Consider the following 16,176-nt stretch of genomic DNA (forward strand, 5'->3'; position numbering starts at 1 on the left):
GTAAAAGACAAAACTATGTGGTCTTACGGAGGGAAGGGGGATTTGGATGCCCTTTGGTATAGCATGTTAGTGTTCCAAGCATCACTCTGTTGAGGACTAAACCAAGATTAGGTTAGTTTGGCAACTGAGAATTTTATTTAAGATGCTGGAAAGATAGTTGGACTCCCAATCACAAGGATTTACCTGGGACTACACAGCTAGAGTGAAAAACTTTTGCATAATGAATCCCCTTTTGCATTCTTATTACAAGAAAATCGCTCAAAATCTTTCATTGCCAGCTCTGAAATCACATATATTTCTCTGCTGGATGCTGCTAGTTTAAAAGTCACATTTTGGAGGGTTTGGGGAGGTGCTAGTACTAAGACAAGACAGTAAAGTGTGTTATCTCTTGTGCTCAGGTATGTTGCAAACTGGTATCCAAGTACATAACAGTGATTTTGAGCATACAAACAAGAAAATGACTTTCTCTCTTTTTCTCAGTAAATTTTTCCCAATAATTTGTCCCCAGATTGTTTCCCACCACTATTTTAACATCTTTTTTCACCAGACACAATTGAGATTAACTAAGATGAGGTCTCAGTATAGCTATTTGCTCTTTTTTTTCTTCCCACTACTATGTCAGACTTTTCTTGAGTTACGTAGTTTGAGACGTTAGCATCTGCGTGAGTTCATGAGCATATGTGTGCGTTTACCTCTGGGCCACCAAATGCAGCTTGAGGCATTGGATCAGTTTTTAGAAGAGTCACAGTGTCACCCGTAACATTTTGGACATATTCCAAACTGGATAATTACATTCCCCTTTACGATTTTAACTGGCTTTATAGTATTATCCTTAACTACCCATCTCAAGCTGTCACTTAGCAAGACTAATAGCTGTTAAACAGCTGCCCAAATTTATCCCCTTCTGTCCTTAGCACGTACATTTATATTGGTTTTTTCTATTCCCACATATAAAATTCTAAGACCCAGTAATCATGAGAAGAAAGATCTTAGCCCTGATTCAGCAGTAATTCAAAAGGCAGTGTCTATTGCTTAAAGTGAGGGGTAGTGCTCTGAACATGTGCCTGTTAATAACCTGTGGCATTAGGCCCACTGCTACAGGAATAGAAAAAGGAGGAGGAGCAAACTGCTTCTCTGGGTGATTTTATATCCAAATTAGAGCTATTTTCACATCATAAATAAATCAGAACTGCACAGCTCTTTCTTTGGTGGACACCAGAGGGAGCTGGGTTTACTGGTCTCCCGTTGTCACCCCTAAATTTGGTTTGTCCCTATTCTTGGTTAGTTTCTGTGTTTGGTGCCCATGAAAAGGAGACACTTTTCCATTTACCCGTTATTCTGCTGAAAATGTTCCCCATTAGAACGTAAAATGCACATGGGATCAAAACCTTTGAAACTCATTTCTCTACAGGATTTAAAGTGCCAAAGCTCAGAAAATCTTAAATAACTTTCTGAAAATACATCCTGCACAGCTATAGACACATTCATGGTGCAGCTTTATGAAGAGTAAAGGAATGTCTTGTGTGAGTTTAGTTTAGGATATTAAAAAGAAAGTCCAGAGATGCTTTTGTGCACTTCAAAGCGCTCTCTGGAGATAAGGACAAAGGGCCAGAGGGTGTTATAAGTTTTGACTCTCAAAGTCCTTAGAGAGGATGGCAAAGAAAGTGATATTTGTTCCAAATGTGAGGGCTCAGAGTTCCTCAGGTGCATGGCTGCAGGGGAAGCAAAGTAATCTTGCAAGAACATCTCTGTCTTGGTGGGTTAGACCCTGCTTTCTTGCTAGCAGCCCAAAGGAAGTACTAAAAATTAAAGCCATGACCTTGGATAGTCCTCCATGGGCTTGTGATGTTGCATCATGACAGGGACAGGGGAGTGCCATATGGCTGGCTTCCCGTTGAGAAGGCCCTATACAGAAGCAGGGGCTTAGGATGTTTAAGGAACACAAGTTCTTAAGGATGTGTTTGAGTTCAGCCCCATGAGTAACTGAACCACTTCCTTTTTCTGTGTCGTGAAGCGCAGGCCAAGTGTTCCTTCCTTCTCCTTCATGATACTCCCTTTCTTTCTGCATTTGCCAAGTGTCTTAGTGTAGGCAGCTTCTCCAGAGCTTCCTTCCTTACCGCACAGGTTCCAGTAAGACTCTGAGGAAGGGTTATGGAATCAAGGTTGCTTCTAAGCACAATTTATAAGAGTGAGTTGGGGCCCAAAGGGGCCACATCCCTCCTTTCTCTGGGCTTATAGCAAAGTAAAGCAAAGCAAAATCCTGCAATATTCTTTATACCACATCCATGTGAATGACCTGCTTCCCATGCAGGAATGGGATGTCCTGTTATGCCCAGAAACCATAACTGAAAAGCCAGAAAGAAAATAGATGGACGTGGGGCCGCATTTCCAGTGTCTTAGATGAATCTTCCAGGTCCTTCACTTGATCTTTTTGTGGATGTTGTCACACAAAGACCTTGGCAGTGTGTCAAAGGGGAGCCCTGTTTTTCACAGGGGAGACAGGAAGAGGAAGGTTTAGGAATGAGGAGGGAAGAGGTGATGTGAGATGAGACACCAAAAAATTAATTGAAGCACTTGTCTGTGAGCTTCACTCATTACTAGAAACTCCTTTGTTAACTGTTTTTTTACCATAAAACATATACCTATCCACTACTCTCAAGCCTCTCTGCTAAGCCTACACTACACTCAAAGCCTTTACATGTTCTCTCTTCGCTTGGCAGATTGTGAGCACACTAACTATGGAAAACAGCAGTGCATCAGGAATCTATTACTGTGTGGCTTCAAACAAGGTCGGCGAAGAGGAGAGAAGCATTGAGTTCTACGTCTCAGGTAAACAACACAAGAGACACTACACAAAAACTTGATGCTGATGATTTTGGTGGGATCTTAAAGTTTTATATGGATGGTGAGTGCTCATTAAAACTTCTGGGAACACCTGCACATTGTGTTTTCAGAGCACTCCCAATCACACAGTCCCAGGCTCTTCAGCACATGCAAGGTTGGGTCCTGTGTCAGTGCACAGCTGAGTTTGACATGTCCAGCATCAGGCCTGATGCCCCTTTTGCCCTTTTCAAGCTGCAGATACAGGCCCCGAGTCTATCTGCCCGTGTCTTGAAGCAACACTCATGACATTTGAATGCTGTCCTCATGAAACCTCTAGCAAAAGCTAAGGCCTTTGTAGTCTTCCAAAGGCCTGAAGCCTCTCCCTGACTCAGGAGAACGGTTGGTCTCCAATTAAGTGAGCAGACATAGCAAAGGTGAGCGAGGCCAATATTCAGACCTAATCCAGGGCTGATATCACTGGGAGTTGTTGTGACATTGGATCCCTGCCTGAGCAATTAGCCTTTCCAGTGCCCTTTAAGGAGGGAGGAGGTGGACATGCTATTTCTCCAAAGAACACAAATCCAAACAAATATCTGCTTAACCTTTCAACACAGGAATTCTTTAGTAGTGAGATCAAGACCTACATAATGCTTTTAGGAGAGATGGGAGCTTAAAAAAAGAGAAGAGTCCAGGGACAGCCTTGTTCAATTGCTTAACCAGAACAAACTGAATCATTTCTGTGCTCACTTTCTGGATGAGTGGATGTTGGCTGGTAGAATTTGCATCAAAATAACAAATTTTAGAACAAAGAGTGCAGAAGTGTCCTGGAAGGTAAATGTCTGACTCTCACTACTTGGTTTCTTCCCCATGAAGCAAGTTCTGAGGGTGAAGCTTGCTCGTGGCAGTCCTCTGCACTCCTCTGGCTCTCTTGTGCCCTACGTTGTTTGATTATGGTGCTCTAAAGTAATTCAGCACATTCCAAATCGGGCTAACCAAAGAAGGGCTCACTAAACATTGCTACCATTCTTCTTACCCAGAAGTGCTAATACGAAAAATGTCATCCAACAATAATGAAGCTTTTGCCATATGGGGAAAAGATTGCACCTCCATTTACAGCTTCTTTGTACTACCCTGATGCCTTATGGAGACAGAAGAGGGTTTAAGTCTCCAAAAGATATTTTCCAAAGGCCTAACTCTTATTTACGTAGGAAAAAGCCCTTCTGGGAGATACAGCTCAGACATAAGAGGTCCGCAAGATGTCCAAGGCAGGCTGAAGACCAGCTATTAATTTTACTCTTCACCACTTCCAAGTGTTGTGTCTTTATGTGGGTTTGTTTCTGCTCTGAATTCTGCCAGCTATTATGTTTGGATGGGTTACTCAAAGCCGTATGTTCCCAAGCTATTCACAGAACTTTGTAATACTTGGTGACTAAAACCAATGCTGCAGCAACTAAATAAGCAACTAGCATAAGGTCAGATTCAAAGGATTAGATCAATCCACGCACCTTTCACAACTGTGTTTTATTTTAGTAACAAAGTTATGTAGGGGGTTTTTTTCTCCCACAGTGAGCTGATATTTCAGATTCTTTATTTTAAGATCAATCTAGCAAGGTTTTGAGACACAAATATGTTAATCATGCAATTTTGATTATGAAGGAAATGAATCACTGGACAAAATTACTGACAGTGGTTATGGTGGAAATGTTTCCACCAAAACAGACCAGGAGGCGAACAGGGCTTGGCAAGACAGATATATTCTTGCCTGTGAAGAAAAGACTGTGAGTCTGTGCCATTCTGGAGAAGAGGCAGATGCTGAACGAGCATGACTGACTTTTATAAGTGCTGTGTTTAAAAATAGTGGTGTTTATGGATTAGAAATAAATGAAATCTTTCTAAATGTGGCCATCCTGATCCTAAAGTAGGTCATGTTGCAGTGGTAAAATAGCAGCAGAGTGACCTGCTGCTGGGTTTCTTTACATGATGGTCCTCTGCTGAGTAATGCATATTACTCCAACAAGTGGCCAGGCTGCTCTAAGAGCTGCTGCTGAAGGTCTGCCTCACAGGTGGAAAAAGAGCACTGTCTTCTACTGGGTGCACTTGGAGGACGCTAAGCGACTGCCAGGTTATTCTCACCAGGAGTTGCCTCTAGTCTCAGTGCTGGAGGGACATTCTGGGACGTTTTGTGAGGTACCAAATGGGGGAAGTGCAAAAAGCATAAGGCTCTGAGCAGGGCACTTTACAATCACTAGGCTGATAAATTTTATGCAGATTGAACCTAAAAGCTGACATAAAGGCTGATTTAGAGTCTGAGAGCACACAAGCAACGTGTGGGCCTTTAGGACAACATCTAGCAAATGTTTGTAGCACTTCACAGTGCTCTGTTCTCTGCAAACCAGCTGCTAGTTGTGGGACTCCCCAGTTAGTTCAGCAATTTGTTGCTTTCAAAGACCCAGTCTCCCATTGCCTCCTACCAGCTAACAAACTGGTGGATCTTGAGCTGCTGTCAAACAGCTGAAGTTAGGATAATTAACTTGTCCCTGGTGAGAAATCTGAAGCTGATACAAAGGCTAAACTCTCTTCTTCCCTCAAAAACCTATTCCACTAGGTCGCGGTTGAAATGTTTTGTCAGGACATGGGAGAGTGTTAAAGGGAGACTTCATCAGGTGTTTTCTGGGCTGCACCTGCTTTCTGGGGACATGCCTTGCTTCAGTCTGGTGTTTTCAACACCACCATAATCATTTCAGAAGAATGTATTTATCCCAATGGAATAATGTCAACAGCCATTTTGTTCTTCCACTGCAGAGCCCCCACAAAACTCCCACGGACCAGAAATAGCACTGGTATCTATTTTTAAATCATTTCTTTGCCAGCAGAATTTATTTCAGTGAAGGGTCAGCAGGGTTTGGAGAGCACACTGAAACCAAACCATGTAAGGGGTCCAACGTGATGAGAAATCTTATCATTCAGTGACAGCCCTGAAGCCTCTCTGAGCTCTTTCTGCCAATGTCCTGACTGTCAATGTCCCACTGAAGCTCTCCTAAAGCTGTTCATGGCAGCAGAAACTCCTATAGCTTTTTATGTAAATCTCTTTTACTGTTTCTTGCGGAAACAAAATCTATCTCCTGCCTATCTTGCCTACCACAGTTTTGACACCAGTGTTCCCATTTAAGTCAGATGACTATTTTGTCATGGGCTGAGGCAATGTGGGCGAGACATCAGATGCTCAGAACTGCCTTATGTCATTGCCCACCACTGGTTACACACCAAAGGACACCCAAGGCAGACTGCAACCTTCCCTGTGCAGTGAAAAGCTGATCTGTTGTCTCCTGGAGGTATTCTCTGCCATGGACAAGTATTATTTACTTTCTAATCTCTGGTCTGCACCTTGGAAAGGGCAACTATATATTAATGTAGGTCTACAGTAAATCAAATTCTAGCCTTTGTATGATTGTACTACATACAACAAAATGGGATCCCGCCCATATGAAACCTCTGAATGTTCTTGGAATATAAATGAATTATGATAAGAATAACAAATAATAACAAAAGCCCTTTTTCAAGGGCTTATCTGCTTGCAAAAACAACTCAGAAAAATGGAGTTAGAGATTTCTACCAGAAAGAAAATATTATATTTCAAACATGCGATAAAAATCTTCTATCAGATACTAGAACAATGTATGAACCGGGTTGTTCTACAACTGCTTGCCACTCTCAATTTGCTTATTCCTGACATGTTTACAGGATTTATGAAAAGCTGTGTGCTGTTTCAGATGGTAAGGCTCACCCTTTCTTTTTCTCACTCTCCCTACATGCATATGCCTGATGGCAACCCCCCCCGCCCCCGACAGGCACAGGGATGGAATTTGGGAAAGAGCAGTTGTTTTGAATTACACAGATTATTGTGCAAAGCACAGGAAATTAAAACCAATTAATTCCTTGTAAATACAAATGGAGCCAGACTTTCTTTTGATTTATGCTGACTTTTTACCTTCCCCCCATGGCTCATTTCCCTATTTTGCTATGGAATCCCGCACAGTCAAGAGAGAAATTCGCAGCTACTACACTGTAATACAATATGAAAGACAAATGTTTGGTGACTGCTGATAAAAGAGAAAAGGCCCCATGGTGCATTCTTTTAGCCAACTTATTAGGAGTCTTATAAAACACTGTATCTGTTCAGAGAGAGGAAGTTAATGACTGCTCAGGTTCAAGATTGTGTAAGCAAAGTAGTCTAAGAGATGAACTGACTTATAATGTGCTCTCAAAGCTGCAGTTACTCCCCAGATAATCCAGGTAGGAGGAGAAAAGAGAGGAGAGCAAGAGAGACTTTTTTTACTCTCTTTTCTTTCTACTGTAATGAAAATCAATGAATATTCTATTGGAGCTGAAAGAGCTTCTTGAAAGGATAACAAGATGGAAGAGAATAGCACAGGTTGCAGCTAAAAATATTCATAATACTAAATAAAAAATGTCAGTAGGAGAAATGATAAGAAAAATAAGCCAGCCCTCTGCTCCCAGAATGTTAAGTCAGTAGAAAGAAACCTGCACTGGTGAAGTCCAGCAGCAAGGCAAAACTGTCGAGCATCTTTCACAATTTTAGGACTTGGAAGTTAACACATCAAATTCACTGGGAATTTGCACCGAAACGTCAGAGATGTCTGGGCGCTCCGGCTCGTGCTGTCACCGCCACACACCAGCCAGTGCCTTATCCCAAGAGATGCAGTATTTCCCCTGGGGTGGGCTTTCTCCCACAGGCACTCGGGGAAACTCACCCTGCAAAACAATCAGGGCTGCAAGCTGTAAAAAGAAATTCTCGTGAAGAAAAGGCTTCCTGAGAGGCAGAAGCAAGGGCAGATGGGGCTGACAGCCTAACTGCTTACGGCTAAGCTTTAGCTTGCCCTGCAGATTTGCAGGGGTTCACTGTGTTTTACCCCAGGTAACTTGACCAAATTCCTACCTCATCACTTCACCTGGGATCCCTTTATAATTTCACCAAGACCCAGCACTTAGGACCATAGGATAATTCAGGGTGAAAGGGATCTCAGGAGGTCCCCCAGACCATTGAGCTTACTAAAGAACTGAGTTTAACCAAAGATCCATCTGCCTTAGTACTGTAACTCTTGCTGGAGCAAATAGCAAATGCTTAGAAGAGAAACAAAGCAAAAGGCAAGTTGAGGGCACTTTTTCCCTATTTTGGTTTGACAGACTCAGGAGGGATGCTGAGATGCTGCTCATGCCACATCCCAGTGTTTTCACTGGACCTTAATTCTTTTTGTTTAGAGAAGTTCTGCTGGCCTCAGACTTTTCCCCCTTTTTGATAAGCATCATCTTGACATGTTGGAACCACAGGACATCAGATGTGAAGAATGGATGTATTACACAAGTCACTTTGAGCGTACAGCTAGCACTAAGCAAGAAAGAGAGCAACTGAGCCTAACAAAACACTGCATAAAGTAAACTGAAATTTCATGAAAAGGAAAGAAAAGAAAAATAGCAATTTCCACAGCTGTGGCCTGAGGGATCTCTTCTCTTTTTGGATCTTTTGTAAAACATTTCTGGTGCCAGTCTTTAAAAACCATGAAGCAAAGCTTATTGGTTCTTTTCCAGATGACTTGTGAAGAAGAGAGACTTTGAATCATATCTGAAAGCTCCTTCAGGGCTCCATATTTTATATAATATATGGTTTATTATAAGGCAGATTGGTTATTTCAACAGTCTCACTATTTATGCTCAGCTATAGCTTCGGCAGCACTTTTTGCAAGAGTTTGCAGTGTGGGCCCCTGACCAAATACCAGCTCCCTTGTGGAATTTGTCAGATGGCAAGTGCAATGCATACTCGCTCCCCTTTAACTTCTGTCCTTCTTAAAGTACCATCCATTCCATCCTAGCTTGAGAAAGCATCTTACTAACAGCTTGGTACTGCAGTAACAATCTATCAATCAGATTTATTGCAAACACTGTTCATATTCAGAAGGTAATCGAGAGCAAGTCCTCCCCAAGTGTCCCATTCCCATACTACATCTGGTAAAATTTATAAGGGATTCCTCATAACTCTCAGCTGTTTGAAAATCCTGACCTAACAGGGAGAAGAATAATTCCAGGTCACTGTGGTTATCAATGCACTTTCATGCAAGTCTGCTGGGTGGCTAGATCAGTGCAAGTAACAGAATAAAAAGGGAAAAGAGCATCTTCCAGACACAATTTAATTAATAATTAGTCTCTGGCGGCTAATGCAGTAATAAGAATGCGTCTGTAGGCCAGACTCTGGCATTCTACTTAGAAACATTTTTTCTCATCTTCAGATGGATTCAGTTCACCACTTCAGGAAAATTGATTTTTTTCTGGAGTGAAAAGTTACTAAAAATGTAGCAAGAAACAGCTTACTCTTTTGTGGATAGATTGGGCTCATGCCTCAAAGTATTTCTCTGCTAAATATAAAGGCCTCAAGGACTTATACATCATTAGATCAGTTAATCCATTCAGTGATCAAGTAAATATCCACCAAGGCACATGGGATGAAAATAAATATTGGCATAGTTGAAATAAGAGAGAATTGGGAAGATTGTTCAGTGGTGAAGACAGACCGTGTTAATTCTGAGAAATGGGAATAGGTCTCTCTAGTCTTATGCAATTATACTTTCAAGAACTGATTGCAGATAGAAAGAGAAGAGCTCATGAACACATTTGTCTACCTGGATAGAAGTCTGTCTTGATTAAACTCTCTTAGTCCCTTAACTACTTCTATTTATAAACTTTCAATTCATTACTTGAAAAAGTAATGATTCTCATACCAGAGGTCAGCACTGGGACGTGAGAGGTACATTCATGTACCTAACTCACAAGCACCAATGCCTGTTTGCACAGGCAAATGTGGGTCTCGTTATAGTTGGCTCATTCCATTACGGCTGGTCTTTGAAATTCCACCATCAAGTTGCAACCAGGTAGCCAAAGATCTTCTCAGTTGTGACTTAATTGTAAACATGTTTTTTCTTCCTCCTAGATGTGCCCTTTGGGTTGCAAACAGATCCACAAGTCACAACCATTGTGGGGAATGACATCCAGCTGACCTGCCGGGCCTCCAAGTACATCTACAGTCACCTGACCTGGTATTACCCCTCCTCAGAGGCGGCGCTCAGTGACTCAGTGATCAAGAAAACTGACAACTACTCCATTTCTTTGACACTGGTCATTACCAACGTCACGAAGGAACAGACTGGCCTCTACAAGTGCAGAGCCCAGAACCAGCACAACAGCACTGACACGCTAGAACAGCACACTCAGCTCCTCGTCAGAGGTAGGTCCTGCCAATGGCAAATGGCAGTGGGACGTGTTATCGTTCTGCTGCAGGAGCAGAAATGCTGTGCATCTGCTGCTCCCTTTGAAGTCTTTCAAAGGAGAGGGTGCCCATCATTTCTTAGGGACTGTCCTAATATAGACTTTGCGCTCTGGTTTCGTTATTTTTTCGCATTACTGTATGTGGATTGACACCTAGCCATAACTATTACTCATCCAGCCACTGCTGGTTTTGTTTAAAATATTTGCCATACACATAAAGGTGATTTCAGCTGCACTTTATCTTCCTAACTCCATGCTGGGTGCAGATACAGTGTTGACTGAGGAGAAAAGGCATCACCCACCATGTGACTAACAACAGAACTCTATCATTTGGGACTGTCACCCCGGATCTATATGACTTTGGGTAGAAGATCCCACCTACTTACAGTTGACGGGATGATATAGATACCTAAATAGGTGTGGACCCAGCAGATGTGATCACAAATGTCACTGGTCAAGTGTATAACTAAGTGACATGTACCATTTATTCTGGGTAAGTGAGATGCACTTCATTGTAATAACAGTGTTTTCTTACTTATATCCAATCCACCGACTCTTTTCTTCTATTTTCATAAAAATAGTAACACTACAGATCCTGAAGCCTGGTTTCTTTGGCTATGAATATAAAGGGCAAGACACTTCTGGTAGAAACTTACTAAAAATTAGTGAAGATTCTTCTGCCTCATAGTGAAGGAAGTGAGTGATCAGCTGTAAGCCTTCTCAGAAGAAAAAGTGCTGCTGGAACGGGTGAATTTATTAGCTGTCTTCCAATGGTGAAGAAAAACCCAAAGCACAAGAAATGGAGTAAAATTGAAACAAATACCAGCAAGCCAGGGTGCAGAAGACAGAGTCCTTCAGAAGCTGAATTAGACAGTGGTTTTCAAATTGGCTTCTCCACTTACATTAGTGGCCTTTAGACTGAAGGGATGGCTATGCTGCTGTAAGCGCTTGTCACTTGGGTAAAAACCAGGCTGTGCAGTGCTGGCTTCACCCTTGGTTAAGTGAACGAGCACATTTCCCATGCAGTCTCCTACCCCGTCCAGCCAACAACTCTCACAGTCCCTTCCCCCTCCACGCAGGCACACACACAGGAGAAAATGCTCACCCACGCCACAGCTGTGGCTAGCACGGCTCCGATACCTGAGTGGGAGGTGGTTTATTTTGAGGAATGGCATCAGCACCTGCCTCTTCCCGACGTGTGGAGGAAGGGGAAGAATCTCACCCTGGTATTACGGAGTGCTAGTGGTTTGGCTTGTCCCCACAGCCGGTACCGGAGCCACCTCTCAGCATCACCTGCCATGGAGGCACTGGGATTTCTCTGCACTCTGCATCCAGGCAATTCACTTTGCTCTCCCCTGGCAGATATTTTTATTCATTTAGTCAAATTTCCACCTACACAGACGCCTACACATGATGGCTATGCGAAAAACACAGCTAAACTGGGAATACATCCATGGGAGAACTGGAACCCTGATCACATTCTTCTGAGAGTTACTGGGGCCTGTTATTTGTCTGGCACATGTCAGAGAGACAATTCATCTGGAGAACATGCGTGGAAATGCCCCTCCAAATCAGTCCTCCTTCCACTATACAAACCAGGTCTTTTAAATGTACTAACACCCATCACTGCTGTCCTTATTGCAGGTTTTAGGTAGTTTTTTTTAGTTTTTACGTTGTGCTTGTGATTTTATTCATTGCTTTCCTGTACCTTTTATAAATGAACATAACATGCTTTGTAGTAAGTAGATAACTGCACTCATGATGGAGGACACAAAATTCTTCAAACTGTTTCCTCTTTGCCTCCTCCTCTCTTCTTTTGCATTCACTCTGCATTTGCTCTACCCACTCACTGTCCTCTGTTTTCTTCAGAGGATGAGAAACTCAAGGAGGCTCGAGCTGAAGCCGAATCTAAGCTTAGTTGCTTTGAAAATAAGCCAGATGAACTCACCCACTCCTCCCATAATCTTTTGGGGGATTTTTGCTACCACTTATCAACCAAATCTTTGCCACTTCCATCCCAGAGAGGCCACGCAGGTGGCCAAAGGGGAGAGGATGGCAGAGCTGTGGGAGATGCCTTCTGAAATCTCACCATGTGCTGTTTTCTTCTGTGACTGTAGCAAAGGCAGCACCGTATGTGATACAAAACCTCACGGATCTGGAAGTTAACATCAGCGGCAAGATCATTCTGGAGTGCAAAGTCAGTGGGACGCCAGAACCTCAGATTATGTGGAGGAAGAACGGCTACCCCATTTCAGCAGCATCAGGTGAGTGCGCTTGCTTCCCGAGCGTGCTGCGGTATCGTACGTAACACAGGATAATGGACTTGCAGGTTCACCACAAACACAGGACCTACAACTCCACGGCTACTGCACGCATGGCTGATTCAGGGTGGTATACGCAACCTCAGAAAACACACACATAGATCCAAATATATCAGACCACTGTAGTAGTCTCCACCTCGGACTTTGAGGTCGAAGCTGCCAACCGGTTGCAACCCAACGCCTGCTTATGCAGCTTGCCTTCTGCATGTGGCAGCGTTCGTGTCTGCAGTCAGCCAGGTAGCCTGCACACATTAGCATAGCATTAGTAAATCAAGGAGCACAGTGTGCTGCTGCTCAGTCTGCTTGTGTGAGACAACACCTTGTGTCCAAAACTGAGACAGAGTGTATCTGCTCGTCAGGTGGGTCTGAAAACACAAGCCTGAACTGCCAGATATCCTCGGGGCCTGATCAGAATATATTGAGGCAAATTATGGGCAGTCACCTAACAGTCGGGTCCAGGGCATGCCACAGCATATTACACACCCTTTCTTTTATTTCCCACAACGTGAGGATGTGCTCTCAGCTCAACTAGCAGAGAGCAGTATAGGTACAGTGCTACCACGGGCCGGGATCATGGGCTCCCTCACCTGAGCCTGGAATTTCTTCTCAGCTCTCTGTCCTGAGATCTCCTATAAATCATGGAGAGTCCCATGCCAGTAGCTGGTCCTGTGACTTTAATTTTGCATCTTGGACTAGGTAGGAAATCTAGGATCATCCATAATTCAGATCAGACTGTTCTGAGAGAAACTCTTTATAGCTACTGAAATTTTATAAATAATTCTAGAGGGACAAGCATGTAACTCATCCAACCAATGGAAACATAAATAAAATATTTCGAAAAAACACCTCAGGGTAAATATTTCAGCACAGTGCATGGCAAGTTACGTACGGTACTTTTGTTAACAACAATGGGGTTCACAGGCAGAACACCCAGAAACTCAAAATGTCCTTCCCTTTTGGATTCAAAGCCTGAGCTATTTCCCTATTTCTGCACCAAATATATCCTTAGTGAAACAGATGAGCTCTCAGCTTTATGCCACAAATCAGGAAAAATTAGATGTGGAAAATTAATCAGGAAAATTAAACGTAGAAAAGCCTCATACAGGTCACATCTGGGCAGCCTCCCGCTTCCCACTCCACCTCTAGCCCCTGGCTGCCCGTGAATCCAGGATTGCTCCATGCAGTGATTTTTACAGGGATGTGCATAACCTGATTTCCGTGTTCCACATGTTAGAACTCCTGTCACTTCCCACAGCCTCCAAGACATTGTCTTTCTCCAATAATTTCATGGAGTTCCCTTTTTTCCCAATGTATCCTATTGCTATCAGAAAACCCATCTTCCTATCACTTCACGAACTTCCATAGAAATTTTCTCAGGCTCTGTCTGCTCATAACAAATTAACAGCCACATTTGCTGTTGGTTAAATGATTCCCAAGCAATTTACACAGGTGTTGAGGCAAAAAAAATGTCAGGGAAAGGTTGTTGCCAGACCACAGTGAGGAGCATAGATTTAAAATGCCTCCTAACACCAGTGTGCACCAGGCCTGCATGGATGGGGGTTGACTTTCAGTTCTTTGTCTCCTAAAAGCATTTGTAGGCAGGTAGGTTATTGTGATAATATTAACCAAAATCCCTTACAACAGGAATTTCCATGGAAAATAATACCCTGGTCATTGAGCGAGTGAAAAAAGATGATGAAGGGCTCTATGAATGCAAGGCCTCCAATGACATGGGCCAAGACAGCACATCAGCCTTCATTAAAATACAAGGTGAGTTCCAAGCTAAGGCAAAACACATATACTGTGTTGGGCTGATGAGAACTATTTTTCAGCCATGGACTTTGGCTATATTTTAAATTTGTTTGTACATTTAACCTACAGGTTCTGAGGAGAAATCCAACATTGAAGTTATCATTTTGGTCTGCACTGGTCTAGCCGCTACCCTCTTCTGGCTTCTTCTGACCCTATTCATTCGGAAACTGAGAAAAGTAAGAGAGCTTCCATATAGCACAAAGCGTCTGAGATTGGGCCCAGTTTATACATAGCATCACAGTTTAGGGCTGAATATTTGGGACAGATAGTAGAAAAACTGTGCAAAATGTTCCTATAAAATTTCAGTCCAAGATTTCTGCTGATAGTCCTTTGACTTCTCAAGAGATCACTTGCACTTCTGAGATTTCTACCCACTTCCATAGTACCATAAAATCAGGCTCCTCCCTCTTTATGAGTCAAACTGGCTTGCAAGATTAGGAATCAAAAAAAAAAAAAATCCTAAATCCCCTAAAATGAGGGCTTGATTTCAGCACTTGTCTGATAAGAGTTCTCTGAAACATAGGTATTAAAGGTGGCCCTGTTTTAAGAAAGATCCTAGGATGTTTGTTCTAGAAATGAGCTCAAACCACATAGCTTATTTTGTTTCCAAGTCTTGCTATTCTTTCATCTCCCTTTTGTGACTCAAAAAAGTAAAGTTTCAGTAAAGTTCCAAGGAATTCAGGCCTGTTTATCCCAAAACCAACAGTAAACAGAAAGGCAACCACAGTTCTCTGCTCTGAAGCTCTCCAAACTACAGTTCCAGTGCTGATCCCTAATACTTGAGTAAAATTTCCCCTCCTATTGCAAATATAGTGATTAAGTTAATGTGTTCTTCCTTGACCTCAGTTTAAGAGAGTTGTGGACAACAGTGAATTTCCTATTACATTTTACACCCATGCAAGTCTGCTCACAGGACCCACGAAATCAGTTGCTTACTGAGTAGCATTAGAAGTAGCAGTTTTCACCAGCTTTCAGTTTTAAATTGTAATAAGCAATAGCCATGAAGTGGATAACTTTGGAGAATCAAGCTGGCAAACCAAAACGCTATGAAAATGCCAAAATGCTCTATAGAGCACCAGGAAGTGCAACTCGTGGACTTCCCAGAGAAAAGCACTGATTTCCTTTAATAGATACAGGATTTGTGTCCTCAGAGTGTTTACCAACATTCATCAATGACTCTTCCCAACACCCGTGAGTGGCAGGCATACATAAATGTTTATTTCCCAGATATAAAAAAAAGAGAGGCAGGAAGCTGAAGTGATGCATTCATGGTTCAGAATAAATTTCAGAGCTAAGTCTGGAGCTCGGGGAAATCACCAGCCAGCACTCAGTCTTGTAGACGACAGCTCTCCCATTAGAATTGCAGGGTAAATAGCGTGAATAATTTCTCCACACCCTGTTTTTAGCCTGATGCCACAGATATTAAAACAGGATACCTGTCGATTATAATGGATCCAGAGGAAATGCCTCTTGATGAGCAGTGTGACCGTCTTCCCTACGACAGCAGTAAATGGGAGTTCCCAAGAGACAGACTGCGGCTGGGTGAGTGGTTTGGGTATTATTACTGTAAAGAATGATGATTTCTAATGCTCCTCAATTTCAGTGGATCTGTTGTATAACCTCAGAAGCAGCCTATCATTTAGTGCCAGTGTACTACCATCCTCAGGGAGAATTGGCAGTGAGTCACAGAATTCAGGGTCATCCTTAATGGGGGGTGAAACAAGGGATTTGGTAAGAAAAGCAAAGATGTTGTCACTCTCAAAATAGCTACCATCTTTTTTTCTTTCTTGGAGAAGTGAAGCCAAACCCTTGACAGGGAAGAAAGTTACCTCCAGGTACTGTCCCTGCCAAAAGTATGGTTTCACAGCCATAGAGGAAAAGGGAA

At 42.7% G+C, this 16,176-nt stretch overlaps 1 protein-coding gene across 1 annotated transcript in view; it reads left to right on the forward strand.

Annotated features, from left to right (window-relative positions):
• The window catches only part of LOC104625292 (vascular endothelial growth factor receptor kdr-like), a 125,047-nt gene that overhangs the window by 77,554 nt on the left and 31,317 nt on the right, over positions 1-16,176 (forward strand). The window contains exons 13-18 of the mRNA XM_010292881.1: positions 2,721-2,829; positions 9,824-10,117; positions 12,276-12,422; positions 14,124-14,249; positions 14,361-14,467; positions 15,698-15,833. Of these exons, the coding sequence (XP_010291183.1) occupies positions 2,721-2,829; positions 9,824-10,117; positions 12,276-12,422; positions 14,124-14,249; positions 14,361-14,467; positions 15,698-15,833 (919 nt within the window). The remainder of the gene's footprint in view (positions 1-2,720; positions 2,830-9,823; positions 10,118-12,275; positions 12,423-14,123; positions 14,250-14,360; positions 14,468-15,697; positions 15,834-16,176) is intronic.

The sequence above is a fragment of the Phaethon lepturus genome, unplaced genomic scaffold (assembly GCF_000687285.1).
Source record: "Phaethon lepturus isolate BGI_N335 unplaced genomic scaffold, ASM68728v1 scaffold48288, whole genome shotgun sequence".
NCBI lineage: Eukaryota > Metazoa > Chordata > Aves > Phaethontiformes > Phaethontidae > Phaethon > Phaethon lepturus.